Source organism: Semicossyphus pulcher, unplaced genomic scaffold, assembly GCF_022749685.1.
Source record: "Semicossyphus pulcher isolate SPU_LCO1_2020_fin unplaced genomic scaffold, fSemPul1.0.p SCAF_24, whole genome shotgun sequence".
Taxonomy (NCBI): Eukaryota; Metazoa; Chordata; class Actinopteri; order Labriformes; family Labridae; genus Semicossyphus; species Semicossyphus pulcher.
In genome coordinates, this window is record NW_027211698.1 from 5,704,790 (window position 1) to 5,731,103 (window position 26,314).

The following is a 26,314-nucleotide window of genomic DNA, read 5'->3' on the forward strand; positions in this document are numbered from 1 at the left end:
AAGATTTAATTTAATGTTTCTGTGCTATCATTGTTCTTTACTGAATCACGTCTGCTCCACTGAGCCACTCTTTCACACCGACAGGTTGTTTATGTTGTATAAAAAAAGCTGTTTCTGCAGATGTTTTAGGCGTCACAGATGCTGTACGAGAAATCTCACTGGACAATAGTAAGGTTAGCTTCATTCTTTATTCTCATAAAATACAGTTTGAAGTGGGATCGTGTTTAAAAGCTGTCGTTACAAATGTCTTTTAATTTTGATTCCCGCAGGACAAGAACATGAACGCCACATCTGCAGCGCGTTGCGACGATGACGACGACGATGAAGATGAAGATGGAGAAGCAGCAGATATGGAAGGTATTCACATCGTTCTCACATCCGACCGGGAAAAGACGTCATTCTGTTTCTTTCACTGTAACTCATGTTGTCTTTTATTGTCGTCTCTGCAGAGTACGAGGAGAGCGGCCTACTGGAAACCTCCTTCTTGGAGCCGCCGCTGCAATCACATAGTCTGGTTCACTGCCTTTTACCCCCCTGCTGGTGTGCATGTGTGCATGTTCCATGTTGTGCATGGAAATGTTTTGTTGCTACTCATAACACTGCTCATGCTGGTGAAAGACCAGAGTGTGTGTGTGTGTGTGGCTGCAGGATCTGCACTCCAATGACAGCGCAGCGCGTCCTGAAAAGTGTCAGTTTAATGAGGATTAATTGAACTCTTTTCACAGACATCTGCTCTGCAGCTTCTTCCTGTGAGGTGTAAATATGTCTGTTTCCAAAAGCATGATTAGATTTAACAGATCGAGAAAAGATTTTACCTGTTCATATTCCCGGCCAGCAGGTGGCGGTAGTGCTTCTTTAAACTGGATGCCAACCGTTTAAATGCAGAAATAAAACAGTCTCTGGGGTAAAAAGCCAAGGATCATGACTGAAAATTGTGTGAAGGATTTAATTGAGAATTTTACCCCCCAATTATCATCATTAAGATTGTTTAATGTCCTGATTCTGTACCCTCTAGAACAGTGGTCGGCGATACGAACTCCTACGACGGCCAATAAAAACAAAGAAGAAGAAGACTACATGCATGCAACCAGTAGTGGTAGAAGAAGAAGAAGAAGAAGAAGACAGTCCTCCACACTGCTGTAATGAGTTGACACTGACGTGTACAACAGTTATATTTAGTGAAAGTATATTCTCAGGACAGTCATGGACGTCGCGCTGTATCTGATCGCAGCTGCGATCCTCATTGTCCTCATTGTGTTTGCGGTGAAGTTGCGGGGGAAAACACAGGAAGGTACGTAAGTTAGTCTAGAAACTGGTGAGCTAATGCTAGGCTAACTGTCAGCATAGTGTTTCTCAAGCTTTTCTCTGCTGTTCAGGTTGTTCTATTAAAGTTGGCACAGTGTCATATTTTTTAAAACGTTTAAGCAGCGTCTTAAGTATGCATGCATTTTAAATGTAATTACTACTGTAATGTTGAATTCAGATAATGTTAGCTTACAGCTGTCACTCCGTCATAACTACGGAAGACGTAGTGGGTCTTGTGAACCGATATTATTATGACCTAATCGTGCGGCAAAAATGATTTTAAATGTAATTTCTATTCTTCATATTCAAATGTCCTTTATTCCATATCCCCATATTGTTGTGTCAGCCAGCCCTAATGTTAAGGCATTCACAGTAGTGAAATGTGTTATGTTCGCTGCCTGTGCTCAGCTGATGAGGAGCAACAGAGGGATGTAGCCCGGGCGGCGGGGCCTCCTCCGCGGGCAGCGGAGGAGAGAGGAGCCGGGATGCCTCGCAGGAGGAGGAACCTCGCTGCAGTGATGGCTAACAGACGACCACAGAGAGAAGCTGTAGAACCAGGTAAACACCGTCTGTCATAACACACTTAGAATTCATACTAGAGTATAATAAGAAGTTCACAGTTGCAGGTCTTGTGATCTACTTTATAATGTGGGATGTTAAAGTGAGCTGCTGTTGGTTTCAGAGGAGGAGAATGAGGAGGAAGAGGAGGTGGAGACGCTGAAAAAAGTTGGAGCTAAGAAGCAGAAGAAGCTGGAGGAGAAACAGGCGAAGAAAGCTCAGCGAGAGGTGAGAGGTCGACCTGAGCGCAGAGCCTACGCTGACATAGAGAGTCTTTAAATGTCTTGTAAAGCCCAAAGATTTTCTGGTAAATGTGAAATGAAGACAGAAAATAAGGAAATATTCATATATGAGGGTCTTTTTATGTAATTTCAGGCAGAGATGGAGGAGAGGGAGGAGAGGAAGAGGATGCAGGAGCTCCGAGAGCAGGAGAGGCACCAGGAGGACGAGAGAGAACGACTGCTGGAACAGAAACAGGTCTCACACACACACACCTCCCATCGTGTGTTTCCTCCTCGTGTTTCACAGGAGATGCTGAGACTCTGTGTTTGTGCTCATTCAGGAGGAGGAGGAGCGCCGGGCTAAAGAGGAGCAGGAGAGACGGGACGAGGAGGAGTACTTGAAACTCAAAGCTTCATTCGTCATAGAGGAGCAGGGAGAGGAGGAGCAGCTCTCCGAGGACCAGGTCGGCTCTCTGCTCAGCTCAAGTTGAAACTGTAATCTGTTCTAAATCTAAGACGTGTTTGCGTTCTTTCTTCTCAGAGTCGTAACCTCCTGCAGGAGTTCATCCAGCACATCGAGGTGAGAGCTGCTTTAACACGCTCCATCCTGCTGTGAAGCATCTGAATATAAAGTGTGAAACAGGCTCTCCTTTCTGTCCTGCAGAGCTCCAAGGTGGTTCTCCTCGAGGACTTGGCGTCTCATTTCGGGATGAGGACGCAGGACGCCATCAGCAGGCTGCAGGACCTGTTGGCGGACGGATCCCTCACAGGTCAGTGTGACGCTCCTGCCTCTTCGTCATTCTGAAGTAGAAACCCTCCACACATGCCCTGTTATGCGTCTCTTGCAGGCGTGATCGACGACAGAGGGAAGTTCATCTCCATCACCCCCGAAGAGCTCGACTCGGTGGCTCGTTTCATCAAACAGAGAGGACGAGTGTCCATCGCGGAGCTCGCTCAGGCCAGCAACTCTCTGATCAACCTGCAGCCGGAGAGCCGCAGCAACGCCTGATGGACACATCTTGATAGACACTTGGCTGCTGCAGGACGCCAGAAAGACTCTAATTTACTGGTGGTTGTTGCCGTGACGTCTCGGCTCAGTGGCCTTCAGCAGACGTCAGGCTTCAAAAGTTGAAGTTAACACAGTTACTTCTGTGTATGACATTAAATTAAGAAGCACAACAAATAAACACCTGGAAAAATACAGTTGAGATTCACGTCTTTGTCGTCTTTTCAGAGATATATTTATCTTGCAAAAGACCGAAATGTACAAATATAACAGAAGAAATAAACTTTATTTAGACTTCTAATGTATGAAATGTTTTAATTTTAGAATGTCCCTTTCACCTTTATAAATAAAGAACATCAGGCGTTTATCCCAGCTTCTAAATCAGGAAGGTTTGGTCTCTTTGTTTCAGAAAGTCTTTCAGATCATTTAAGTGCACGAGGCAAAAATAAAGTGTCCGTCTCAGAGGCATCAGCTGGACGTCTCCTGGTCTTCATCCTGGACTCTCTGACTCTGCTTCCCAGTGATCTCCCACGTCGATGCAGCTCCTCTGTCCTGCAAACAGAAGCTAAAATCAGTCCCTGTGCACTGTTTAATTTACATCAGAGTAAATGCAACCTCTGCCTTTGAAGCGTACCTTTATCAGCACACCCAAAGGTGCCAGGTCGTTCCTGAGGGTGTCGCAGGCTTTGATGAGGGGGAGCCTCTCCGGGTAAAGTCCTGGTTTTTTGTCGGAGCCGGCGGTCGGAGCGTCCTGACGAGCGAGCGCGAATGCTCTGACCTCGCTCCTGAAACGAGTCAGCTGCTCCACGACGCCCTCCAGACTCCCACAGCCGCTCACGGCGTCGGCCTCCTGCATGTGGCGGGAGAACAGCAGAGGTGAGGAAGCGTTTACTGAATCAGTTTAAAGGAAACATAAAGTGTTTATTATCTCTGAGTCGTGACCTTGCTGTGCTGCAGGTCGATCCCAAACACGTCCAGGAGATCTCTGATGTAGCTGATCATCGCTGCGAACACTGCCGGGCTCCGAACGACACCGTCACTCTGAGCAGAGAAAGAGAGATCATGGAAGTTTCGTTCCATGGCTTCTTCCCGAATCTAGCTGGGAAGTATCGGCATCCCAGATCGCTCCTTGTACTCTGATGCGTACCTTAGAAACAGGCTGGAGTTGGCAGTTTCCGTGATACACCAGGTTCATCACAGCACCGACGGCTCTCGGGGTGTCGAAGTCGTCCGCCAGAGCTTTCAGCACGCTGGATTTAGTCTCAGCCAACCTGATCAAACACAAGTCATCCCCATCAATGCTTAAAAAAATGAATGAATCATGATGAGAGTGTGGAGGAAGTTGGTACCTCTCCCAGAGCACAGCTTCCTGCACAGGTGAGCACTGCAGCTGACCCTTCATGTAGGCCTGAGCGTCGTGGATGAAGGTGCTGATGGTTCCCAGAGACGTGCGGGCCTCCGACATGCTGCTGTCGCTGTAGTCGATCGCTGCAGAGACACCACAGAGAATCATCTTTGAACCTATTTTCCTTCATATTAAAAACCTTCTGATGCAAACAGAGACACTCCTCTCCCACCTGATCTGTATTTGGCCAAGAGACAAAACATCCGGAACTCGCTGGCCGAGTACGACTGCAGGAAATCCTGACCCAAGACAAAAAGCAGGAAGACGATTTGTTATAAACTTTAATGCGCAATTTGGGAGATTTATTCTTCCTCAATTATTCATGATGACGTTACCTTGATGGTGATGTAGTTCTTTAAAGATTTAGACATTTTCTCTGCGCTGCCTTTCAGGTGTAAGTGTCCTGAAAACATCAATCAGGGATGATACGATCAGAAGGGAAATAGACGGAGCTACAATGATTGATCAGTAGTTGCTGGGATTTGGTGTCTACCTGAGTGGAGGAAGTAGTTTGCCCACTGATCACACTGGTGATAGGCTTCGCTCTGAGCCACCTCGTTCTCGTGGTGAGGGAAGGCCAGGTCGATCCCTCCGGAGTGGATGTCCAGCCGACTCCCGAACACGGAGCTGCAAACACCAAAACAAAAATCCTGCTTCCTCAAAAAAAGGCACGAGGATAGACGAGCTTATCTGCAGACAGGTTGCTGTAAATCCAAACCTGGCGATGGTCGAGCACTCGATGTGCCAGCCCGGTCGCCCTCGGCCCCACGGAGACTCCCAGAACGGCTCCTGAGGTTTGGACGGCTTCCAAAGAGCAAAATCCCTCAAGTCTCGTTTGTTTGTGTCGCCTGGAGGAGCATCGGTCAGTAAAGATATCTTATTGATGCAGACCTTTGATCTAGTATAAGACGATGTCTAACCCTGGCGGAAGCACTCACCTGGTTCTCCCTGAGAATCCACAGCTCCTGCAAACTTGCCGTAACGATCCCCAATAGACTTGATATCAAAATAGACATCACCTGCAAATAAACACAAATGTTAACACAGTAGAGGTGTCATGTGTCTTAAATAACATTTAAGACTCTGAATAATCACCTTCCTTTGTGGTGTACGCGTGTCCATTGTTGATGATCTGCTCGATAAAGGCGACGATGTGATGCACATTCTCAGTGACTCTGAGATACACTGCGGGAGGAGTCACCTCAAACACAACAGCAGAGTACAAATGCATGTTTAAAGATACACACACACTTTATAACACAAACACTGAGACCCCAGTCTGTGCATCAAAATATGTGACTACAGATATTTGAGTTACAGAAATAAACCTGCTTTTATAACAGAATAAATTCGAGGACATGACAGGTAACAAGATGTCCTACACTTTGAAGGACTTAAAGGTATTTAATAAAAATAAATACACACCTTTAATGAGAGCATATCCCTCTTGAATTCATCCTCATACATCGAGGATATGACGGCTGAGGAAACATTTTCCTATAAAACAAGGCAAAGACATTTTCTGAATAAATACGCTTCATAAAATAAGTTTTTATCAGCTTTTTATAGGATTTTATAATCTTTAAAACCAGGAGTCAATATAAGGAAATGCTGATTTTAACACCTTTGTGATCTTACCTCCCAGCTTCTTTTAATAATTTTGTCATCAATATCAGTGATGACCATCGCATGGATGACTGTGATTCCAAACAACCTGGACAGAATCCTCTGCACGAGATCAAACCTGACATAAGAGCTGTAACATAACATGAATACACATTTAGCTTGGACACAGTTTTAAGCTTGATGGTGAAATAAAAGCATTTACCATGCATGACCCAGGTGGGCGTGGTCATATACTGTAGGTCCACAGCTGTACCTGAGACACAACACATGCAAAATATAAAGTTAGGTTATTATGCAGGTATACATGTAGAGTGTGTATTAGCATCATAACAATATTCCATACCAGGTAGCTACTCCCTCTCTTGCCAGAATAAGAGGCTCTTTCTGTTTAGTCAGGCTGTTATAAGTCTTCAGTCCGGTGTCAAACCCGGTGGGTCTGATCCATCTCTTCCCTGAAACACTGCCACAGGATCCATGCGATCTGCATTTGACAGCGTTGACTGACAGAGCCGCACGGAGGACCTTTGATTTCCACAACACCGACCTCACTGAGTAACTCCACATAGTGAAACCTTACTGTGTGCGAAGCGGCATTAGCGCTGCTAGCTTAGCCTAGCAAGCTAGCTACTTGACTCGCACATTAACGGTGCGACCAGTTTTAAATGTTAGCAAACGTTGTTACAGTGCCCTGTGATAATAATCATGTGTTTCATCCTCTTCTTCTACTACTACCTTGTCTTCTTCTTCTTCTTCATGTTAATGATTAATGGCGGTTGGAAAACAATGTTATAATACATCAGCGCCCCCAACTGATATGGAGTGTGTATCGTGGACAATACCTTCACTAATTCTAATAATAAATTGTAGAAAGAAAATAAGATAAAAATAAATAAAGAGTTCAACATTATATTCTCTATATTAAATATGTTCACCTTGGATATTGGTTGAAAATGGTCTAACTCTTCTTCTTCTTCTTATTCTATTGGTGGTTGGCTAAATAGCTTAGATGATCTTCGTCGTCCCCCACTGGACTTAAAGCAAGAAATAGAGTAGGAAGAAAAGGAAAATAAAAAGATAAGAACTCTCGATCCTTTTAACTACATTATTTTAATTTTAAAACCTAATAATATCAAATTATTAACCGTTTTTTATCAACCAACTACTGATTTCACGGGAATTCACGTTACCTCCTCACTACTCGCGAGAGGCAGATACCGGAAGTATTCAGACGTATCATGTGATTTGCTATTGCTGGTACTCTGCTGGAGTAGCTATGTCAAAATAATTATAATATTTGACAGCACGGTTAAAGAAGAAGCTCACGTTTCATCGTATAGGAACTTTACAAGATGCAGAACGTGATAAACACAGTGAAGGGCACGGCGCTCGGCGTGGCGGAGTTTCTCACTCCAGTGCTGAAGGTAAACTTACATGGGCTAGCTTGTTGATAGGTGGTGGCTATCAGCTATGAGATTGCATAAACACATAAACAGATGATCAATGCTTTCCAATTTCGTACAGTAAACTGCTGGACGGTTTTCATTTTTATGAGTGTTATCTAAAACACTAACGAAGTACAAGATAATGCGTTTCCAAATGTTTTATACAGCTGCAGGTTTATGCTACAACTTAAAATCCCTCTAAGATTCTGTTTTGTTGTTTTCAATCACAGGAATCGAAATTCAAAGAGACTGGAGTCATCACACCTGAAGAGGTGGGTCCTTTTAAACATTTGCTTAATGTCTTGTATTAGCATACTTTTTTTAGTCATGTAGATGCTACTTCTGTTAAAGTTAAACCTCTCTTTCTGTCTTTTAGTTTGTAGCAGCTGGAGATCACTTGGTCCATCATTGTCCCACATGGAAATGGTGAGTGTTTACCTGCAGCTAAATCACATAAATATGAATTCCTCATGTTAAGCTGCCTTTACATGTATGTAATGTGATTATTAGCTCTGGGAAACATGGTTTTTGATGTTTGATTGGAGAGTGGTCACATACTGCTAGTACTGTTATTTATGCTGGTAATACATATACATATATATATATGAAGTAGGCTAATGTTTATTTTGTTTAGTATTATGGTTACTGCTGGTTGTATTGCTATAACATTCCTTACGCCATCAGTTATGACACACATATATGTGTAAATGAAGGAAAAGGCATCACATTGATTTCTGACCTGTTGCAGGTCTTTGCTTCTTCCCTGTGTTCACTTCTCTGTTCTTGTTGTTTAATTTCACAGTTTATTGCAGTGTTTCACTTCCATCGAAGAAACGAGAGTTGCATCATTTACCCTCCGTGTCTCTTTTGAAACATTATCAGCAACTGAAACGCATTATTTAGCTTAGGTCGATGTATACTTAAAGCTATAGTTTGCATTGATACTCAGGTATTGTACGGGCATCTTTCCCACTGACAAATTCAGTTGTAATCTGAAACCTTTTCTTCTCTCGGGTATAAATGAAATAAAACACATTTTTAGTAATTTAGCAATAGTTTATGAAACCTTACATTTATGTGAAGTAAGTTAGTAAGTGTTTACATTTTGGACCACTGCTTGTTCTCATAAAGAGCAGAAAAATACACACCCTGGTTTGAAATAACAAGTCCTCATGTTTGTGATTTCTTCTTCCCTTAGGGCCTCTGGGGAAGAAGTGAAGGTGAAGCCATATTTACCTCCAGATAAACAGTTTCTCCTGACACGTAATGGTGAGAAGATTTAATTTAATGTTTCTGTGCTATCATTGTTCTTTACTGAATCACGTCTGCTCCACTGAGCCACTTTCACACCGAAAGGTTGTTTATGTTGTATAAAAAAACTTTCTCTAGTTCCCAGTGTACAGTTTATAACAGTGAAGCACTTTGCAGCTGTTTCTACACCTTGTTTTTCACTTCCTCTAATCACCTCTGTGTGTGTTTTTCCTGTCTTACAGTTCCCTGTTACAAGCGCTGTAAACAGATGGAGTATTCAGACGAGCTGGAGGCCATCATAGAGGAGGACGACGGGGACGGAGGCTGGGTGGACACGTACCACAACTCAGGTTGGACACCCCACCCCTCTCCAAAGACTGCACGTACCCTAAAGCATGGCTGCATCCAGTTCAGTGGTTTATTTAAAATGTGTTTAGATAAGTTTGATGTGTTTCTGCAGCTGTTTTAGGCGTCACAGATGCTGTACGAGAAATCTCACTGGACAATAGTAAGGTTAGCTTCATTCTTTATTCTAATAAAATACAGTTTGAAGTGGGATCGTGTTTAAAAGCTGTCGTCACAAATGTCTTTAAATTTTGATTCCTGCAGGACAAGAACATGAACGCCACATCTGCAGCGCGTTGCGACGATGACGACGACGATGAAGATGAAGATGGAGAAGCAGCAGATATGGAAGGTATTCACATCGTCCTCACATCCGACCGGGAAAAGACGTCATTCTGTTTCTTTCACTGTAACTCATGTTGTCTTTAATGTCGTCTCTGCAGAGTATGAGGAGAGCGGCCTGCTGGAAACAGACGAGGTAGACGGAGCAAATTTATTGTGTAAACTTGTATTTTCAATCCGACTACGACCTCACGCTTGTGTCCTCTGCGCAGGCGACGCTGGACACCAGTAAAATGGTGGAATCTAAAGCCAAAGCAGATCCGGGGTGTGAAGACGCCATCCTGCAGACGAGAACGTACGACCTGTACATCACGTACGATAAATACTACCAGACCCCTCGACTCTGGCTGTTCGGATATGATGAAGTACGTACAAAAAGGCTGTTTTCTCCATCATTTACAGCAGCAATTCCAACACTTTACATACCTGTTAGTCTTTAGACCCCAAAATATGTAAGTAAAAAATAAGGGACCGGGTTTAAAAGTATTTAAAATCCCCTTAAAGCTGCAGTGACATGACTCTGACTCATCCAGCTGCTGTGATGTCTCCCAGGACAGGCAACCGCTGACTGTAGAACAGATGTACGAGGACATCAGTCAGGACCACGTGAAGAAGACGGTCACCATCGAGAACCACCCCCACCTGCCTCCACCGGCCATGTGCTCCGTCCACCCCTGCAGGTGAGAGACAAACGAACAGGGATACATCCTGTGTGGGAGCAATTTAAGCGTCATTACTGCGGGTTTTGTGTTGATATCAAGTGTTTCTTGTTATTTTGTCTTTATATAATATTGAAATATCATCACCTTTTTGGTCCTGAGACGAGACAAACACTTGCACGTGCAGTATTCAGTTTCTTTCCATTTCTGTTAGCTGTTAGAAAATCTGCCAGCTAGCTTTTTTAATACCACACAATTTCAGTCTTTTCAAAGATATTTTTAAAACCATTTAGCTGATTTAAAATTGTATTTTCTAGACACGCTGAAGTGATGAAGAAGATCATCGAGACTGTGGCAGAAGGCGGAGGAGAGCTGGGAGTGCACATGTATCCTTTCATGCTTCTTTGGCAGTATGCAACAACTTTGGGTTCATGCCGTTATTTACATTTTTCCTTCTGATATTCTAGCAAAACATTACCGTATTGATCTGAATATAAGACGACCCTGATTATGGGTTGGATGACAGCTCTGGTAACGGGCAGACCTTCGTTCTGTTTCTCAGTAACACACTCTCCTGTCAGACTCTCGTTGAGGACCACGGTACGACTTTCTCTGTTAGCATTTGTTAGTTAAGACTGTTAGCATTTTTAAAAGTGTCGTTCTGGCCTCGCAGTTTTCAGACATTACACTCTGTGACACTGTATTTCTCGGTTGTTTAATGCATTGATAATCATTATCTTAAAATTAGCATCATCACTCCGCCTCAGTTGTCGGTTAACTTGGCCGAATGTTGAGCCATTTGTTCGGGACGATCACCGTGTCTCTCCATCTGTCATCCCCACCTGGCTCTGTAGCTGTGAGTGACGGCTGGCCTCAGTCATGAGGGGTACACTCGCTTTACAGAGAAGTGGCGCCATCTACTGGTGGGAAGGTATATCGGCATTTAAAAGTCTGGACCCCGAATATAAGACGATCCCACTTTTTCCAGATGCTTTTTAAGGAATTACAAACAAAACCCCGTGTTATATTCAGACCAATACGGTATTTGTAAAACAAATCAGCAGGACTGATTGCTGACGGTATGGGATAAGCTAAATTTCGCTAAATGTATCAGATACTTTATTAAGTATCACACTGCCGTTCGGATTTTTCAGACCGATTTTAAAGGAGAACAATGAGCATGAACATCGTAAATATTTGACCTGGATACAAAGATGCTGCACCCTTAATCAAATACTGTTATCAAAGAGTTAACATTGTTATTAAGTGTTTAAATTTACTTTCCAGGTTTATATTTCAACGACTTTTTAACAAGGTAGCATAAAGATGCTCTGATGCTTCACTGCCACTCTGCTACAGCTGGCTAACGTAGCAAACAGATACGATGCGCATGTTTGACTGGCGTTTACTGTCTTTCCAGTGTGTATTTAACACACTAATTAAGGCCAAAGGAATTTCCTGTAGTGCTGCATTGTTTTATGGATCTGTTTGTGTTCATCATCCTGTTCTCCTTAACCGATCCTTTCAGGTATCTTCTAATTTTCCTCAAGTTTGTCCAGGCCGTCATTCCCACAATAGAGTACGACTACACGCGACACTTCACCATGTAGCTCCATGCGTCTGCATCATCTGTACATGGAGAGGATCAGCTCTGCTGCCTGTGTGTTGAGATTATATCTGCTCTGATTACAACCGGTTTGTGTTACTCTGAGACTCTTTGCGTGGGTGCAGGACACGAGGAATGTTGACTGTCTGTTAAAGGAGCAGTCGGACGTTTTGGGAGACAGTCTTGTTCTGCAGGAGTCGATCTTATTTTTGTGTGGTATCATTTGTATGTCACCTGTGGGAAATATTACAAAACACATTTGTTATTAGCTTGCAAGCTAACAACAACAGTTTAAGTTGGTCAGAAGAAACTGGCTAGCCGTTTCCCCCTACTTCAAGTCTTTGCGCTAAGCTAGGCTAACCACATCCTGGGCTAATCTTTGTACGAGACACACAGAAATTAAACTGACATCTCTTCTGACTCTGGGTAATCCTGCAGACAAGGCTTCCTCCCAAATGTTGGACTGTTCCTCTGATTTTTCTCTACAGGTTTTAATGTTGTAACCACAATATTGTTGAGCTCTTAAAAAGTTCAAGATATCACAAAAACTCGCTCCATTCCACCCTGCTTCAAAAGTCTGAGTCCATTTCAGGTGATAAGTTGCATTCAGTATTCTGTAGGCCACCAGGGGGCAGCAAACCAAGCTGTAAACAGACTGATATCTTATTATCTCATAAAGTTGTTACACGCTAACACGCTAGCAGACAGTTACCTGTTAACACATCCAGGAAACAGAAACAAAAGCTTCTTTATTATGTTTGCATCCAATGAATGTACATCTAATATCTTTTAGTTTAGTCTCACTACCAACTAATGAGTAAAATATCTGCCTCTTTAGCTGCTAACTCCACTACAGTCACTACAGTAGAGCTGCAACAATCAGTCGATCAATTGAGTAGTCATGAGACAGAAAATTAGTTATCAATACTTCTGATATTTGATTCATAGTTTCTTTTCTTACAGCAGAAATGTCCAACATTTGCTGCTTTCAGCTTCTTAACTGACGATTTGCTGCTTCTGTTTTGCTTTATGACGGTAAGTAAAAGTTACGGACCGTTTTTTGGATATAGGAAGAATATTAAGGACATAAATAAAAAAGCACTAGCGTACAGTTGATCTGCGTTTTCTGACCGAACAAACAGCTACTTCAGGAACCAAAACGGAAAAGTTTTAGGCTGTAAAATCCAAACAACGCCCTGCTCCTGTTGTATTTCACTGTCTTTAGTTGTGTGTTTAGCACATCCATCTCTCATACAATGCTCCAGTAATAATCCGGAGGAAATATTCAATTATGTGCATTTGGATTTGGACAGAAATCATAGGAAAATGTTTGTTTTTCTTGCTAACATCTCTCTCTAAAAAGCCTCACAGCTGCTATAAGCTTCTTTGCTCCCATGCGTAACAGTAGTGATTATTATTGCTTCCGTTCTGATGCACTTTGCTGAACCTCATCATTGTCAATCAGCTCCTCATGCCAGTTTGTCTTAATACTTTAATCTCTGAATGTGATGACCGGGCCCATTCGTTCACCCACGCCTCTCGTTTACATGGTTTTCTCTCCTCTGCAGCTTCTGTCCTAACCTTGAGACATTTATTTCTTGCTTCTACAGGCGTGTTGTATCTCTGTTGTGTCTACGAGCTCTGTGAAGGTCGGCTGTGAGCTTGATTGTGCAGCAAAACAAACCCTCTGTGTTCTTCAATAAACCCTTCAATGAATTTCTGGTTGGTGTAGTTTGGATTGTAAAAACTGTATTTTACTCCTGGCAGCGACATGTTTCTGACACACAACTAAACAAAGTACCTGCTTCAGTAATACTCGCTTTACTTTCTGTGTTGTTTGGAAAAATATTCAATCTTCTGCCTGTTCTGATGTAACTTGCTCAGTGGTAACAACTGGACATTTTAAAGTAATTTACATTTATCAATAAAGAGTTCCCAAATATTGAAAATACAATACTTTGTGTCTTTATTTATTGGGGACTGTCTTAAAAATATTTGTGTTTTATTTTATATTAATGTTTATTTACTTATTTACATCTGATTAATTAATCTGATTATTAATTAATACAATTTATTCCTTCATATTTGTTAAAGCATGTTAATCAGTATCAGTAAGCCAGTGCAGGATGTAAACATGACTGAGTTAGCAAGAATGCTAATTTACATCTTTAGTTCCTTCTGTCAAGTATAAAAACAGAATTGCCGCATATAATTAATGGCAGACTTAGACTTTTTTGGTAAAATTTTTAATGTACCTTTTTTAAAAACAATTAATTTTTAATTTCTGAGTAAACTTAACAAGCTAAAATAGTTCCTCTTTCCCTTTGCTGCTGCTCCGCTATCATACCAGCTGGTGGCGGTATTGTACCTACACCAGTTATTAGGGCAACATAGCCCCCACCACAGAAGAATAAGTATCAGTACTATGCTGACAGTCAACGGTGTGTGGAGGTCACGCTGTGGGAGCCCAACATGTCTGTCTTTTACCCGACCCTCCTGCTCTGCGTGTACGGCTTCTTCTCCAACATGCGGCCGTCGGAGCCGTTCCTCACCGCCTTCCTCATGGGACCGGACAAGAACCTGACGGAGACCCAGGTGAGCTAGCATGTTGTGCTAAAGGCTAATAAACAGTTAGCGCTGACAATTAATACCTTGCGTCGCATTTTAACTTTTAACGTGATACACGGATGGACGGAATTACTATTTTGTTTTAACTTTTTTTTTTAAATATGCCATTTTCTGAGCGAAATTAATACCATTTAGTGCGTCATATTTTTAACTTCTTACATAACTTTTTCACCTTTTGTAGTGGTGAATGTATTGAAGTGAAGAAAAGAAGCAATCATTTAAAATCAAAACATAAACGTAAGTAAAATCTGACATCTCGTCATCATATATTGACAGCTATGACGCCACAGAAAAGAAGGTAAACTTCAGTCACAGTTTAGGAGAGATCACTCTCATGTCACTGCTTACACATTTAAATAAATCCAATAAACTCCGTCAGGTGCATCTTATTCCTCTTCTTTCCCTCATTGGGGTTTTCCAGCATGCTTAGGCAGCCTGTATGGCTCTGTATTGCGTTTATTCAATCTAAGGGGCACCCCGAAACGCCCTTCATCATTAACTACATATATTCTGAGTCTGGGCTTGCATGTATGTACACTGTAATATCCCCGCTTTGGGGGAGGCACACAGCCGCATGGTGGTAATTCTAGTTTCTTGTTACATCACCTCCAGCATTTACCGGTTGTGTCAGAGCTGCTGTGTGTTCACAACCGTTCCTCATGCAGAACGTTTCCTCATCAATGTCTCCATTTCCTCATCAATCAAAACGATCTCAGCATGCATGTGTTACACTTCCTTTAGCGTTGATGATGCTCACAGGTGCAGGTAATGTGATGTGACAATTTAAATGGAATGCATACTTGAACAAACGGCATGCCCAAATCCATATTAAGCTTCATATTTTGCCCTTCTAGAAAACACTGATGTGTTGAGATTGTCTAAGTCACTTTGTTTTCTCAGCCTCGCACCGTCAGACCTCGACGGAATAATCCGGAAAACTGGTCAAATCCTTTGGAATTTTTTGTTAATCCCGAAATAATTACCTCCACCTTCCTAAGCTTCCTAAATAAATCGTGAATGACGTTACTGCTGCAGATTACTCTCCTCTTGTGTCCTTCATTTGCACGGCAACAGAAGTCTGAGAGGAGAAACTGGTTTAGATTTCCGTTACTGTGAGTCACAGCAGTTTCAGGAAATGCAAGCAGTGTTTGAGGAAATTGAGAAAAAAAAACAAAGGACAACAGAATGAAAAAGTCCTGAAATATAATAAATGAACTGTTATTGAAATGCTTTAACCGTAAGTCTTTGTGTAACCTGCAGGTTGTGAATGAAATCTTCCCAATATGGACGTACTCCTACCTGGTGCTGCTGTTCCCCATCTTCCTGGCCACAGACTACCTCTGCTATAAGCCTGTTCTGGTGCTGCAGGCCACCAGCTTAGTAGTGACGTATGTGATGCTGCTGAAGACGCAGGGCATGCTGGCCATGCAGCTGCTGGAGTTCTTCTTCGGCCTCGCCACGGCCTCCGAGGTGGCCTACTACTCCTACATCTACAGCGTGGTGGAGCCGGCCCACTACCAGAGAGTGACGGGTTACTGCCGCAGCATCACTCTGTTCGGATCGGCGGCCGGATCTCTGACCGGGCAGCTGCTGCTCTCTGTGGGCAAAGTCCAGCTGCTGCATCTCGTCGTCATCACTCTGGCGTCGGCCGCCGTGGCCTTCGTCGCTCCCTGGTTTCTGCCCATGCCCAAGAGGAGCTTGTTCTTCCACAAGAGTCCGAAAGCGGTGGTGAAGGAGGAGAGGGAGCGGAGCAGCAGCACAGCCCTGATGGAGAAGGCTGAAGACGCAGAGAGCAAAGTGCCTCTGAACATCCAGGACGTCTCCGCGGTGAGTCACCAGCTGCTTTAAAGAGGTCACAGCAGTCACTCTGCCATGTCTGACCTCGTTTGCGTCCTCTCCCTGCAGATACCCAAGTCGTCTGAGACAGGAAGTCAGAAGAGGGGGCTTTTGGTCGTGCTGCGGATGCTGTTTGACGACTTCCTGCAGTGCTACAAGTGTCGCCCCCTGCTGGCCTGGTCGCTGTGGTGGGCTCTGGCCACATGCGGCTACTTCCAGGTCATCAACTACGCTCAGCCGCTGTGGGAGAAAGTTCGACCCTCTCATGACTATGAGATCTACAACGGCTACGTGGAGACTCTGTCCACACTGCTAGGTGAGCGAACCAAACGTTTTTTGCATGTAGACGATTTGATGATGGTGTATGAAAGGCGGATGCTGATCTTTTAACCGAGGCCCTGTCGAAAAATGTGGTAAATATTTAGTCAAACTGTAAAACAGATAGCGTTCCCCTCCCTGCAGGCTTCAGACCGGTTCTGCAGGCTTCACAAACCTCTAACCCTTCCTCTGCTCGTCCTCAGGGGCTCTGGCGGCTCTGCTGGTGGGCTACCTGCCGGTGTGCTGGTCTCTGTGGGGGGAGCTGGTTCTGTGCGTCCTCTCCCTGCTGATGGCCGTGTGCGTGTTCGTCATGGACATGCTGAACAACATCTGGCTGTGTTACGGCTTCTACGTCCTCTTCAGAGCCACGTACATGCTGCTCATCACTGTGGCTACGTGAGTACAAAGTCACTTTTACAATTGTATTTTTTTTTGCCACAAACATGACAAAAAGGCGTCTTAAACATTCTTCTATTAAAGGATTGACGTTAAATTTCCCTCACGTCTTTCTGCAGATTTACATGATTGGATTTAGTCTTAAAAAGTCTTTGATCTGCGTCCGCGGCAACAACAGCAGCCTGCAGGATCAAGCTCTTAAGACAAATTTACAGTTCGGAAAGTACACTCTTTGTTTGCTAGCATTTGTATTCCAGAGACAGTTTCATTGTTGGCAGGCGGCTTTAAGGAGAAAGGAGAAGACAGAATAACTGGTGTAACTCTGCTCCAGATTGCAGCAGCCTTTCGCCGTAATGTCTCAACAGGGAGGGGCGGGTCTGACTGTTAGTAACCCCACAGTGTGAAAAGAATTAGAAGAGTCCAACAAAAACCAAACCGGAGATTAAACAAACCTTTATTTATTTGTTCTTTCCTTCTGCATCAATCCTGGTTGAAGCAGCAGGTTGACTGTTGCATAAATAAAAAAGAGACACTGTGCTGTAGATCTTCCTCACGTGTTTGACGGTGTGTTCCCGACCTCTGACCCCTCAGGTTTCAGATCGCAGCCAGCCTCAACATGCAGCGCTACGCCTTAGTGTTCGGAGTGAACACCTTCATCGCCCTGCTGCTGCAGTCTCTGCTCACTGTGGTCGTGGTCGACTCGGCCGGGCTCGGCCTCGACGTCTTCACGCAGGTGAGGAAGAACAACATGCGTCTTAACATGCGTCTTAACATGCACGTTAAAGATGTGAGTAACTGATTCTTTTTCCTTCTCTCAGTTCTTCATCTACGGCGGATACTTCACCCTCATCTCGGTGGTCTTCCTCCTCGCTGGGTTCTGCAAACTGGCCTCTAGGAGGCGCTCCGAGGAGGAGGTTCTGACGGGCAGCCCGGCAGAAACAGGGTCAGACTCTCCTCCAGTCAGCGATGCTAGCTCCTGCTGATAGCACTTAAGCATAGATATAGTGATTATACAGCATGGTGAGCTGTAGCCACAAAGTTTCTTTATTGCATAAAGTAGAAAGTAGAGGCTAAAACTATTATATAGTTTTGTAAAGACTCACTGTCTCAGTATTTTGTCAGTTGTATCACATTTCGATCTTCAACTTCTCCAACTTCCTTCCTCGTGGCTCAGCCTACACGAGTCTCATATTTAAGCAGACATATAAACATTACTGTCTTAGTGTTTCCGGTCACGTCGTTGTCGTTTAAAACCTAATCAATCGACAGTAAATAAGCACTTAAATCAGCCGGGGAGCAAAAGTTAGCGGCAGCTCAGCTTGCAGCCTCAAAGCCCAGCCAAAGAGCATTAGAGAAATCTGATCTCATCTGCTCCGTTTGATTTGGAGAAGAGGAGACCCCTGCAGACAATCCGGGTCACATTAAAGACCTTGTGAACCTTAAAACACTGAAGGAAACATAACCCTAAAACAAGCAGGGCTCATAGAAACAAGCTGGCAGCCCATCGTCTGCCAAAGACAATCAAAGAAACACTGACTTTAACGTGATGCTGCTTTATTCAGTGTTTGAACTGGTTTAATCACCTGGTCGGTTTGTTTTGTGGAGGATGAGTCCTCTGTGGATAATTCGGCTCTTAGTTAAAGTGAATATTGAACACTGACGAGTCATTTTCAGACTCGGTTTGTAAAGTTTACAGCCTGACATGCTGTTGCTCCTCGATCGCCTCAGCTCTGAAAACAAAAGTGCAGAAATGGAGTCAACAGATGAAAGGTTTTGTCCTTTATATATATTTATATATATATATGATATAATTATGCTGATGTGCAGAATAAAAGTTCTGTTCTTTTGCCTTAGAACACTACATATCTTTATGAGCAGCACTTTTCCTGTGCCAAAAGGATCTTTATTTTTGTATTATTTCCTCCTGTAATTGTATACACTGTGTGATGTACTATCTTTGGCACTAATAAGGAGTATCATCATGTATTTTGTAATTAACACAATGTTGTTAAAGCTTGAAATGTTACATCGTTCACCTGTAGCACCTGCTCGATATCGTCGTATCTAACCAGATGTTCATCACTCCTAAATAATCCGTTACTTGATGTTTAGAAAGTGCCTCAAAAGTTCAAAATGCTGCTTCGTTTTTTAAAGAATAAGTAAGTTCATGATGTTTTTAGGGATTTAAAGAGTAGGTTCTTGTTGTCAACAAATCCAAAGAAAAGACTGAAACCTTCAGTGTGTTTGTGCGTCTCTCGATACGTTCAGACGTCACGTCTTAAGCTCTCAGCTCCAACCTTCTGCCTCCGACTGAAAGATCTTTGAAAAATAGCTCACAAATATCAAAGCTATATTCCTTCATCATTCATTTTTTAACACAGCCAGTCGCTGTATTTTGTCCAGCTACTATGTGGACTTTTATCCAAGCAAATCGCCTCACGTATTCCCCTCAGTGTTGCTAATGTTCGGACGTATTGTTGGGATGTTCACAGCTTTTTCTGTGGCCTTTAAAAGTCTGCGCACTGATGGACTTGAATAATTTTTCCAGATAAATCTAAAGAAAGTGCTTGCCTCTCTTAAACTCTGAGTGCTAACAACTGTAGAGCTATTCTGGCGTGAACTTTTTCGTTGCGGGTCGCCGTTTCCGGTTCCCGCCGGATGTCGTCTTCAGCAAAAATACTGAGCAGCGCGTGCACCTCCTCGTCGGAACATCTATCTTTGGCTTTCGCTGATTCCATCTTCAAAAAACACGTTGGTGGACAAATTCTCGAGCAGCAGCAGGATAATATTAGTGAGCTTGCAGCTCCAGTCTTTTAAACATGGCGGGGTGAAATAGACACCGCGAGTACTCGACCAATCAGAAGCGATCAGCACTGTTCATGGCAATTTGGAAAGTCCTACCCCCTGAGCAGGGCCGTTTCAGGGGGTAAATTAATTACCCCGCAGCTAAATTTAGACCCTAGTTCCTGGGGAAAGTTACTGCTGTCGAAAAGCACGGTTCATTTACTTATGGAGTCCGCTAACTTCAACAAACGAACACCAGGAACCACGTCAAAGCACAAAACGTTTATCGAGTGAAAACTCGACTTGGCGTACGTGCGTGAACGGGAGGGAGTAGTACTTTTGTTTGGGACTATTTCCAGCGGCGGATTAATCCACATTTAACGCTTTAGTGGGAATTTGGGAGGACAGTAGGCGGCTAAGACTAAATCAGCTACTTTTATCACCAAGATAAAGGTTGGTTGTGAGCTCTAAGGAGATGCACTTTGAAACACACAGTACTTGATATTAAATAGACTCATTAATGCCTCTGCACATGGATTTGTTGACAATAAGACGAATATGTGATACCACAAGGCTTAGCTTTAATGTGTGAAAGTGATGATGACCAAATCATTGTTCAACATCAACCAAACCAAACGTGGAAGAAAAAGAAAATACAGCAGAAAAACAAACTGTCTTCCAATGAATGAGACTGTAAGATGTGTGCGTGATAAAGTGTGGATCACTTCCAGTAACCTGTGTGTGTTTTATGTTTCGAAAGGCCAAATGTTTGTACTCACCGTACGCACAAACGTGGTTGTCATGTCTGAGCCTTAAGCATTTATCCATGTGTCACCAACAGTGTTGGATTCAGCTCGTATAAACTGTAATTCTTTATTTGTTTAATCCTGTTAAAGTGGGCGGAGGTGAAATGTAATGTATGATATATGTGCTTCCGTTAAATTCTTCACCTTTTTTTTAGACCTTCATGGAATCCTGTGTGTGTGTGTAACCTTCCAGAGCTGTAACAATGTGACGCTGTGATCTGACTGAGTAAATGTTGTTTTACTTTTGCATTTGTCTTTGCATTTTTTTATCGCACGACACATTGATGTGAGCTGTGTCCGCATCTTCCGGACAAAGTCAGACGTTTCCAGTGGGTGTTGGCCTCTGCAGGGTCGTCCCTCGTCACCGATTCTCAAGGACAGGATCTCGAGGTGCAGCAGGGGGGAGGAGAATGTCTTTTTGCAGATGATGTGGTTCTGATGGCTTCATCAAACTGGGACCTGCAGCAGGCTTTGAGCAGTTTGCAGCGGAGTGTGAAGCAGTTGTGATGAGGGTCACTCCCTCCAAGTCTGAGGCCATGGTTCTATGCCGAAGTGTCTCAGGATCTTGTTCACAGTGAGGGGAAAATGCATCGAGAGATTGACAGACGGGTTGGTGCAGCTTCAGCAGTGATGCGGGCGCTGCACTGGTCCGTCATGGTAGACCCAGAGCTTGGGATCCCTCAGGAGGAGCTGGAAAACGTTGCTGGGGAGAGGGACGTCTGGGTCACCTTGCTGAGCCTCCTGACATCCTTAACACCCTGGTAATGTTGGCAAAACTGAGATTTAATTTGACATTTGATTTATGTATTTATTTAGTCCATTGTATAGGATTTAGTGCCATCTAGTGATGAGGATACAGATTGCAGCCAGGAGATATCTGCTCCCCTCATCGTTCCAAGTAGGGGAATCTAACATGGCTACAAATCTCACGAACGAACGAAGCCCTTTCTAGAGCCAGAAGTTTGTCTACAGAACTACAGAAAACCCAGGTGGTGCTTTCACTGTCCAGGAAAAACGTGATGTTAACAAGTAGTCAAGAAACAGACTGTGGGCGCCACGTTTTGTAGTTGTACCCTGACGACAGCCGAACACCACCTCTGAGACAAATACAGCCCGGCATGTTACCGGGCTGCTGTCCAGTCCTGCAGCTCCTGAATCACCCACGATTAACCTCCCTGCGTCGGACTAATGAGATAGAAGTTATTATATTAAGTTTAACTTAAGCATTAGTTTTATAGTTTATACAGATGCAACATTTAGCTGTACTTGACATTAGAAAGAGTTTTGATGCAGTTTTAATCCTGCTGAAACTTATTGAGCTCGTTACATAGAGAAGGCTTCTTTTGCTTCATCTGTTTCTTCTTTTTTCAATCAAATATTCTCATTTCTCTTAAAAGGCTTTCTTGTAATTGAATACATTTCATCCTTAGTCTTTCATTTATAGTTTTTAAGTTTAAGTATCGTCTAAGTTGTTTTAAAAGTGACATATACAGATGCACAGACATCGCAACCGCTGATTAAAACCAGAATAATGTTATCGAACTGTTAGAACCGGTTCCAGAATTCTACTATTATATATTGTTGTAGTTAAATACACATGCAGTACATAATGCATTAAAACAATCCCATCTGTTCTAGTTAAAAATCCTGTTATTTCAAAATAAAAGCCCTAAAAGTTATCACTTTGAATGTTTCCCTTTGATGGCAGAGATCTCTAAACGTGCATCAGACTGCAAATTAAACCTTCATCGTCACTTTGACCAGAACTGAAGAGTCTACAGAAGACAGTAATGCATCTTAATGTAGCCGTGCAAACAGTAAGACTGTAAACAGAGCTTGTGTTGTTTATCTTGTATTTAAATAAAAAAAAACATCACCTATAATTTATTCTTCCGTGTATGTAGGTGGTTGTAACAGGATAATACATGTAAATTCTGTTTATTATCCATGTTTGTCCGATAACACGTCCGCAGCTGCAGCTTCATTCTGAACAGGAAGCCTTCAGCTGTGTGCTCTCACTCAGTTTGGCAGCACTAACAGCACAATATAACATCAATTTAGCTGTAAAGATCATGACTTTGTTACCTTTTACCACCTACGTTAACTCCCTTACACTCACTCTTTTACCTTCACATGGGGCGGCGGTTTAGCATTGGTAAAGGTGATTCCGTATCTATATTAATTTAACCTGAGAACTTTATTTATCCATATTTAGAGACTGAATATTAAGTGAATATTTTATTGTTTTTCAGATCATTTCATACTTCCCGTGTGTGTGTGTGTGTTTCGTTCCCCCTTTATTGAACTTTATTTTGAAGGAATAAACCTTCTTTAAAGTACCTGAAGTTTCCTGGCTGATAATGCGTTCTGACTCGATGCCCACAATGATAGTGTACCTCTAAATTAAAACCTCATGGCTTAAATACATCAGAGTTTTACTACATAATAAGCCAGTTTAGTTTTTTGTTTGTAGTGTAGAAGTTTGGATACCAAAAAAGATTTTAAAAAAGAAGACGTGTAAATTGTTCTAATTGTTGGTGGAAAAGATGGTTCAAAATCAACTGTTTTGTATCTCAAAATACAGACCAAACCTCCATTATAAAGTCTCTTTGAAAAGATAAATAATTGGGAACTTATCAGATGTCTTTACACTGTTAGACACACTCTGTCAATCAATCTGTCAATCAAAACAACAAAAGATGTCGTTAAGAAGCATGGGATCATGGGAGTTGTTGTCTTAAATAATTCTGATTCACTCAAGCAGAAATAATTCTCACTGACAAAGTTTTATTTACTTTTGTCGTGTTCATTTGTTTCTTTCTAATGAAATAGCTGCAGGTGATGTTAGCACAAACAGTTAGCCACCTCCTTCCTCGCGCTTTGCGTATAATCTGTTTTTCCCCCCTGAAGGCAGGAGAGCAAATAAAACCTTTAATAAAATACCAGACTTCTCCGGTTCTTTCAGAAACATTTAGGAAAATCTAACTACACAAGAAAATATATGAAACATGTCTAGTGGTGGTGTTTCTGCAGTGTGTGTGTCAGGTGAGGCTCCAGACGACGGTCAGCATCGCCATGATGCCATTAAGGGCCGCAACAGCGTAACCCAGGTGGAAACCACGAGCTGATACATCTCTGTAAGACAACACATGAAGACACGGTTTAAAATTATCTTACAGTTTCTTAATGTAGCTTTCAATTTGGGGTTGTTACGACATGTAACACAGCATAACTATTACAAAAGTTCCTCCTCTACTCTGCTACTCGGGAACACAACGCTGCACGAGCCTGATTTGTCAGCAGAGCTGTCAATCATTAGGCCACACCCCCCTTTTATAGCATCAAATAACTAATTAAACATAAACTTCTCACTTGGACATAAATCAGCGTGATAAGAAAACAATAAGAGATAAGAGTGTGTGTTATTTCAGTTGTGCAGACCTGTCCGAGTTACTGCGCGTTACTTAATATGGTAATTAGTGCTGATCTCCCGATAGATTAAGAAGAGATGTGTTAAAGCATCTACTGAGGCCCAGAAAACTCAGAGGCCAGACCTTAAGGGAAAGTGCACAACAGGTTCAGGGTGACCCCTGGCATCATCGGTCGTAAATCCCACTGTATGTTAGAAGAAGAGGCCTTCGAGTTATCTGTTATTGTGGACTGTGTGGCTCCATGCCCAAAGTTCGGCTCCCTACACTTATTCTCGTCTCTCTGCCTTTCGAGGCTGCACGTGTTATTTGTCCGTAGGTAAGATTGCTTGTTCAGTACTTCAAAGATTAGACTGTTAACTCCAGTAAATGACCTTTTAGGGGAGATAGTACGTAGACACCATATCGTCCGAAATGGTTAAATACTGAGCTCAAGGGCAGGGTCTGTTAGAATTGACTTGGCATTACACTGATGCTCTGAGCGTATTGTATTGTCACTTCTTCTTCATCTCTTGGTTCACCAAGCTTCAGAATCTCCATCACACTAACTATAATGACGGAAACCATGTTTGAGAAAAATGTATTTGCCGTGTATTTTGATTTTATAGTTTGACTCATGTCCCATCTGTTAACATGGAGGAGGCGGGCTTTATGACCTATACCGCAGCCAGGCAGCAGGGGGCGACAGAGAGGGGTTGGCTTCACTTTAAGGAGCTGTCATGTCATCCAACTATGGATTAGACCTTCTCTCCTGATGTTACCTGATGTTTGCCGTTGTCAGCAGTGTTGGGAACTCCCTGCCAGGCTGGTGTGAGTCCAGGTAGGTGAGGGTGCACGACAAGACACAGCAGATGCATCCTGCAAATAGTGACAGCACCAGGATGCTCCAGAAGCCTGCACACAGAATTCATTGCACACCAGATTATTGTCTAAAATTGACCTCCTGTATTGAGACGTAGAAGGGCAGGACTTAAGCTCAGGAGACCAAACTGCACATAAAAAAAGATTAGAAAGATACACTGATATTGATAGATATTGTTGCTTACCTAACATCCTCTGTTCAGTCCCATCCTCTCCTCTCACTCTCTCTACACGCAGCTCTGAAACCGTCACAAAGGAAAGCAGCATCAAGTGTTTTTACAGAGACAACTAAAAAGGGAATTGCTTTTTCAGTGCACCCTTTTCATGCTTCTTCATTTAAAGGGCTCCATTCACCCTTTCTTTCTCTACTAGATGGGCATCCTTGACATAATTTTATCATGTTTTCGCCACCTGAGGGCACCCTTTAGTGTACTTTATCTAAGTTAGGAGCCCCTTTACTGCCTTTTTGAACACTGCAGGGCATCATCTTATGTGTTTGTGAAACTTACTGTATATTATTTTTCCTTGAACTGAAGACACCAAATGAAGTTGCATCAAAGCACGAACATGTACGATATATTTTTAGACTTAAAAAACTGAAGTTTGGTAACTTCAGAGTAAAAACCACAAGTCTCCACAGTATAGTGCGTGTGCGCGAGCTTACCTCTGAGTATCGGGTAGATGAGGGCGCAGAATAAGCCCACAGCAGCCACGGCTACAGCGGAGCCCAGCACTGACAGCACGGTGAAGGACCACTGTTTAGGGCTGCTCCGGGTGCTGACCGGCCGTCCAGGCGCTAAACTCCCACCGGGTCCGGGTCTCACAGGATAAGAGTCTGTATGTTGGAAATCCTCGGACGAATATGAGCGACTGAAACTTCCTCTGTCCGTCGCATTCCTCGGCATCCTGATGGACTTTAAAGTATTACTTTTTGTCTACGTAACATGGGACAACTTGTGTTGTTGCAGACTTACTTAAAAGTCATGTTTTTAACTTCATAGTTAAAACGAGTCGTTTCAAAGTTGTATCAGGGTCTGGAGCAGCCTACTTTCCTCCTTTGCGGTTTTCCAGTCGCACTTCCGCACACAAAATTGTCCCTCGGGCTCTTCCGTCCTTTGGAGTTTTACTATTTTCTACCGTTTTCTATCCACTAAAATTCTGCGAGTGTTAAACATTTACTTCAATTTACTACTTCAACAAAACCACCTTTACTCGTCAGGATTTTTGTTTTGTTGGGTGTATGCAAAATAAATATTACCAGTCCACATATCGATATATGTTTACCATCGAACGGCCTTTAAAAAAAATGATATCCGGTTATTTCAATGATTTGATAACGTTATATTTTATTTAGATTCTTATATTAGCTCTATTTTCCTCAGTGTTGTATAGCTTTCATTTAAAATATATTTCATCGTTGTTTGTTTACCTCTTTATCTTGTGAAATACTTTGAGATTTTTATTTTGAAAGGTGTTATTTATGTTTAATAC

At 42.8% G+C, this 26,314-nt stretch overlaps 5 protein-coding genes and 1 long non-coding RNA gene across 7 annotated transcripts; 4 read left to right on the plus strand and 2 right to left on the minus strand.

Annotated features, from left to right (window-relative positions):
* Positions 1-109: 109 nt before the first annotated feature.
* On the plus strand, positions 110-516 carry LOC138603666 (uncharacterized). Its single transcript, XR_011309247.1, has 3 exons — positions 110-173; positions 270-357; positions 450-516. It is a non-coding gene; the product is annotated as an uncharacterized lncRNA (long non-coding RNA).
* A 6-nt stretch (positions 517-522) lies between these two features.
* On the plus strand, positions 523-3,448 carry LOC138603665 (DDRGK domain-containing protein 1-like). Of its 2 annotated transcripts, none has more exons than XM_069675542.1 (9): positions 523-540; positions 1,016-1,291; positions 1,714-1,863; positions 1,988-2,091; positions 2,239-2,340; positions 2,426-2,548; positions 2,626-2,664; positions 2,749-2,854; positions 2,933-3,448. In XM_069675542.1, exons 2-9 carry the CDS (start codon positions 1,204-1,206, stop codon positions 3,091-3,093), a joined length of 873 nt encoding a protein of 290 aa, XP_069531643.1. In that variant the 5' UTR covers positions 523-540; positions 1,016-1,203; the 3' UTR covers positions 3,094-3,448. The 2 variants fall into 2 exon arrangements, with proteins under 2 accessions (XP_069531643.1, XP_069531642.1); XM_069675541.1 differs by lacking the exon at positions 523-540 and adding an exon at positions 571-904.
* On the minus strand, positions 3,348-6,859 carry LOC138603664 (probable cysteine--tRNA ligase, mitochondrial). The gene is made up of 15 exons (XM_069675540.1): positions 6,465-6,859; positions 6,324-6,374; positions 6,134-6,251; positions 5,921-5,992; positions 5,591-5,696; positions 5,434-5,514; positions 5,214-5,343; positions 4,989-5,122; positions 4,831-4,898; positions 4,668-4,734; positions 4,440-4,578; positions 4,238-4,361; positions 4,033-4,131; positions 3,725-3,940; positions 3,348-3,642 (listed from the first exon to the last, which is right to left on the minus strand). The coding sequence occupies exons 1-15, from the start codon at positions 6,683-6,685 to the stop codon at positions 3,559-3,561; spliced, it is 1,710 nt and encodes a 569-aa protein (XP_069531641.1). The 5' UTR covers positions 6,686-6,859; the 3' UTR covers positions 3,348-3,558.
* A 503-nt stretch (positions 6,860-7,362) lies between these two features.
* Positions 7,363-13,720, plus strand: atg3 (autophagy related 3). Its single transcript, XM_069675204.1, has 12 exons — positions 7,363-7,542; positions 7,794-7,835; positions 7,940-7,989; positions 8,762-8,832; positions 9,057-9,164; positions 9,275-9,327; positions 9,424-9,511; positions 9,603-9,637; positions 9,714-9,866; positions 10,054-10,181; positions 10,478-10,546; positions 11,689-13,720. The coding sequence occupies exons 1-12, from the start codon at positions 7,471-7,473 to the stop codon at positions 11,768-11,770; spliced, it is 951 nt and encodes a 316-aa protein (XP_069531305.1). The 5' UTR covers positions 7,363-7,470; the 3' UTR covers positions 11,771-13,720.
* A 518-nt stretch (positions 13,721-14,238) lies between these two features.
* Positions 14,239-20,779, plus strand: slc19a2 (solute carrier family 19 member 2). The gene is made up of 6 exons (XM_069675244.1): positions 14,239-14,361; positions 15,655-16,221; positions 16,300-16,546; positions 16,752-16,944; positions 17,536-17,677; positions 17,763-20,779. The coding sequence occupies exons 1-6, from the start codon at positions 14,239-14,241 to the stop codon at positions 17,925-17,927; spliced, it is 1,437 nt and encodes a 478-aa protein (XP_069531345.1). The 3' UTR covers positions 17,928-20,779.
* A 2,535-nt stretch (positions 20,780-23,314) lies between these two features.
* arl6ip6 (ADP-ribosylation factor-like 6 interacting protein 6) lies at positions 23,315-25,894 on the minus strand. The gene is made up of 4 exons (XM_069675633.1): positions 25,488-25,894; positions 25,009-25,062; positions 24,724-24,856; positions 23,315-23,669 (listed from the first exon to the last, which is right to left on the minus strand). Exons 1-4 carry the CDS (start codon positions 25,726-25,728, stop codon positions 23,576-23,578), a joined length of 522 nt encoding a protein of 173 aa, XP_069531734.1. The 5' UTR covers positions 25,729-25,894; the 3' UTR covers positions 23,315-23,575.
* Positions 25,895-26,314: the final 420 nt, after the last annotated feature.

Coding starts and splice junctions, on each gene's coding strand:
- LOC138603664 (XM_069675540.1), bottom strand. CDS start 6,685: ATGTGGAGTTACTCAGTGAGGTCGGTGTTGTGGAAATCAAAGGTCCTC. Junction 4,579..4,667: donor CTTGGCCAAATACAGATCAG/GTGGGAGAGGAG, acceptor GTGTCTCTGCAG/CGATCGACTACAGCGACAGC. Junction 3,941..4,032: donor TCGACCTGCAGCACAGCAAG/GTCACGACTCAG, acceptor CGCCACATGCAG/GAGGCCGACGCCGTGAGCGG.
- atg3 (XM_069675204.1), top strand. CDS start 7,471: ATGCAGAACGTGATAAACACAGTGAAGGGCACGGCGCTCGGCGTGGCG. Junction 9,165..9,274: donor GGACACGTACCACAACTCAG/GTTGGACACCCC, acceptor GTGTTTCTGCAG/CTGTTTTAGGCGTCACAGAT. Junction 9,638..9,713: donor GCCTGCTGGAAACAGACGAG/GTAGACGGAGCA, acceptor TCCTCTGCGCAG/GCGACGCTGGACACCAGTAA.
- slc19a2 (XM_069675244.1), top strand. CDS start 14,239: ATGTCTGTCTTTTACCCGACCCTCCTGCTCTGCGTGTACGGCTTCTTC. Junction 16,547..16,751: donor GACTCTGTCCACACTGCTAG/GTGAGCGAACCA, acceptor GCTCGTCCTCAG/GGGCTCTGGCGGCTCTGCTG. Junction 17,678..17,762: donor GCCTCGACGTCTTCACGCAG/GTGAGGAAGAAC, acceptor TCCTTCTCTCAG/TTCTTCATCTACGGCGGATA.
- LOC138603665 (XM_069675542.1), top strand. CDS start 1,204: ATGGACGTCGCGCTGTATCTGATCGCAGCTGCGATCCTCATTGTCCTC. Junction 1,864..1,987: donor GAGAGAAGCTGTAGAACCAG/GTAAACACCGTC, acceptor TGTTGGTTTCAG/AGGAGGAGAATGAGGAGGAA. Junction 2,665..2,748: donor AGTTCATCCAGCACATCGAG/GTGAGAGCTGCT, acceptor TCTGTCCTGCAG/AGCTCCAAGGTGGTTCTCCT.
- arl6ip6 (XM_069675633.1), bottom strand. CDS start 25,728: ATGCCGAGGAATGCGACGGACAGAGGAAGTTTCAGTCGCTCATATTCG. Junction 25,063..25,487: donor CATCTACCCGATACTCAGAG/GTAAGCTCGCGC, acceptor TGACGGTTTCAG/AGCTGCGTGTAGAGAGAGTG. Junction 23,670..24,723: donor CTGACAACGGCAAACATCAG/GTAACATCAGGA, acceptor GTTGTCTTACAG/AGATGTATCAGCTCGTGGTT.